The sequence below is a fragment of the Pyrus communis genome, chromosome 3, assembly GCF_041283825.1.
Source record: "Pyrus communis isolate YQ-2024b chromosome 3, ASM4128382v1, whole genome shotgun sequence".
Taxonomy (NCBI): domain Eukaryota; kingdom Viridiplantae; phylum Streptophyta; class Magnoliopsida; order Rosales; family Rosaceae; genus Pyrus; species Pyrus communis.
Genome location: NC_142567.1, coordinates 11,846,606 through 11,849,360, shown reverse-complemented (window position 1 = coordinate 11,849,360; position 2,755 = coordinate 11,846,606). Strand labels below are relative to the sequence as shown.

Genomic DNA, 2,755 nt, shown 5'->3' with positions numbered 1-2,755 from the left:
ATGTATTTGATCTATAAATTTAATTGTTCTAGCATTACCCTTAATTATATAATGCTAAAATTGTTTTAACCAATTTACCTCATCAGAAGAAAGATGACACGAAACAAAGAAATTAGGATAATGCTAGAGAAACTAAAATTTTACACTACATTAACAAAATTTTACACTACATTAACAAATCAAATAATGTATCACCAATAAAAATTAAGTAAATTACACAACACTTCGAAGATAACTCAATCATCAACAGCTACTTCGTTTGGTTTATAAAATTTAGTTTAAAATTTTAATCTCCCAAATTTTAATATTGTTCCAACTTGCAAATATTTCCTCAGTTTTCTTGTTCAATATACAGTATCGCTTGTTACTAAGGAGCGCGATAGAAATTAACAATAAAATAAAGCCTAGTTCGCTATTTTAGCTGAGGAACTCAAATTACATCAACGTATTTCATTTTTAGGTTTCATCAATAACTAAAACTACAGAGAGAGAGAGAGAGAGAGAGAGAGAGAGAGAGACAATTATGCTAAATCATATGTTGCTGCCAAAATATCACAAAAGAAATTACTAGGCAGCTGCTACGACTAAGTAAAGATGGCATCATGAATTAATTCCAACTTGAAAATATTTGATATTTCAATTGTTTTTCTCAGTAAGGAGTGCGAGATGGAGGACCCCAAGCCATGACTTGACGATGATGATCAGGTGGGCTAGTGTTCATCTGGCACGTTGGACTCGCAACATCATTGCTACGGCCGCCGCCGCCGCCGTAAGTGTGACAACTTTTTTCATTAATGCAAGGCTTAGTATCCTCCTCACCTTCATATTCACCGCCACCCTCAACAGTCAAAGGCAACCTCTGAAGGGTCGGATCCAAAAACGTGGCGGCCACAACCATCACAGTACTCGCCGCCACAACCTTGCCCCCAACAATCCCTCCAAACACGTGCCCTTGCGCCCCCGCAAGACATACCGTGAACGACGAACAAGCCAGAAGAGAACAAGTCCCGGACATCGGTACTACGGCCGAACCACCATCACCACCAGCGGCGGAAGGAGAAGAAGAGCAAGTGATGACGGCCGGGAAGGAGTCTATGTAAGAGCCGGAGAGAGAGAGGAGATTGAATGGACCCTGAAGAGACAGTGACGGTTCGTGGGGCCCGGCTGGGTGTCTCAGCTTTACGTTCAACACCGCCCCTGAACCGCTCAACACACTGATGCCAACGTGGCGCCTTCGGGCGTACTGTATAATCGTCTCCACCACATCGGACCCGGCGGAGATCTCGAGGACCACCGCCTTCATCGCTGACCTCGAGTCTTTGGTGATGACGATCGGGGGTTTGGGCTTGTTCTTGGACCCCGGCGGTCTCCCTCTCGGTTTCTTTGAGTTTGAGATGATAATATCACCCGACGGTGATACCATGTTCTTGTGTCCGGACGACGAACACCTTCCTCCTCCACCACCACTTGCACCTCCAGAGAGTGTGGGGACGCTCCGGGGGCTGTGCATGGAGTCATCGTCGGAGGCTTGTGGAAGAGAAATTGCTGCAGCGCCACCAGCACCAGAGTCTGCCATTTTGAGAAACAAGAACAACACAAACACAAGAGAGAAGAAATAATTTGTTTGAAGGGCAAACAGTGTTTGGGGTTGTTTTATATATAGCCAGTTTCAGGTACCATCTGGGATTATCTGTGCTCAGTGATGGACAAGTACTGAAGAAAGGAAGGAGGAGGGCCCACAGAAAAGTGGACCCAACAGAGAAACAGAGAACAGAGAGCTTCTAGTTGGACAGAGAAACGGTGGACGTATGATCCTCTGGTTATTGGTTGCGGGAGAAATTTTTAGCTGTGATAGGAACAGAAGTGGTACATCACTTGTTTTAATAGGAATAGTAAGAAATTTTATTTTTGAAGTTATTAACTTTTTAACATACATATTCCACTATTTATTTAGTTATATATGATATATCACTTTGTGTATTGGTCACATTGAAAAATCTCTCAAGTTAGGGCTCCAAGTACATTGTGATATTGTCCATTTCCATGTATTGGACCCGCAAATACGCTGAGGCCTACACCTGTCAAATTTCTTGCCCACCTGAACACGAAGCAAAAATATTAGGTTTTGGGTCAATACGTTAATTGATTGGGTTGCCTGTTTAAAGAGTTCTTAACAAGTTTATCAACGAGTAATCCGTTTCACCCCATTAAAAAACATTAATTTGATAATTTTAAATTACTAAAAAAATCTTACTAGTTACCGTAATAGCCAAAAAATTTAATCTTACATAAGTGAGATTAAAATATTCCAAAGTACATTAAAAATACCAAAACAATTAAAAATTCATAATAATTAATTTACAACTGTGCAAAATGTGAAAGAAAATTATGCAAACGTTTGGGATTGCATCTTCTAGGCTTTAACGATGGATACATTGTCATCTGGATTTTTAAAACCTTACTAAACCCTCTTTATTGAAACCAAATTCGTGCACTGCTGTGAGCAATGGAGATGAACAAATCTGAGTAACATGTAAAAAAGAAAAAAACCGTGAGCAAGCCTAAGATCGGGGCGGGGGGGGGGGGGGGAATGGGGGTCTGCCGGCCAAAGGCTTTGCGACAGTCAAGTGAGTAAGCACATATAAGACTCAAGCAGTGAGCAAGAAAATTTAAGTGCAGAGATTGTATTATCAGAGACGAAACCTAAATACGTATATATATATATATATATATATATGTATCAATATGGAGAGAA

At 40.8% G+C, this 2,755-nt stretch overlaps 1 protein-coding gene across 1 annotated transcript; it reads right to left on the bottom strand.

Annotated features, from left to right (window-relative positions):
* Positions 1-521: 521 nt before the first annotated feature.
* Positions 522-1,789, bottom strand: LOC137714881 (AT-hook motif nuclear-localized protein 28-like). The gene has a single exon (XM_068454042.2). It carries the CDS (start codon positions 1,574-1,576, stop codon positions 650-652), a length of 927 nt encoding a protein of 308 aa, XP_068310143.2. The 5' UTR covers positions 1,577-1,789; the 3' UTR covers positions 522-649.
* Between the last annotated feature and the right edge of the window lie 966 nt (positions 1,790-2,755).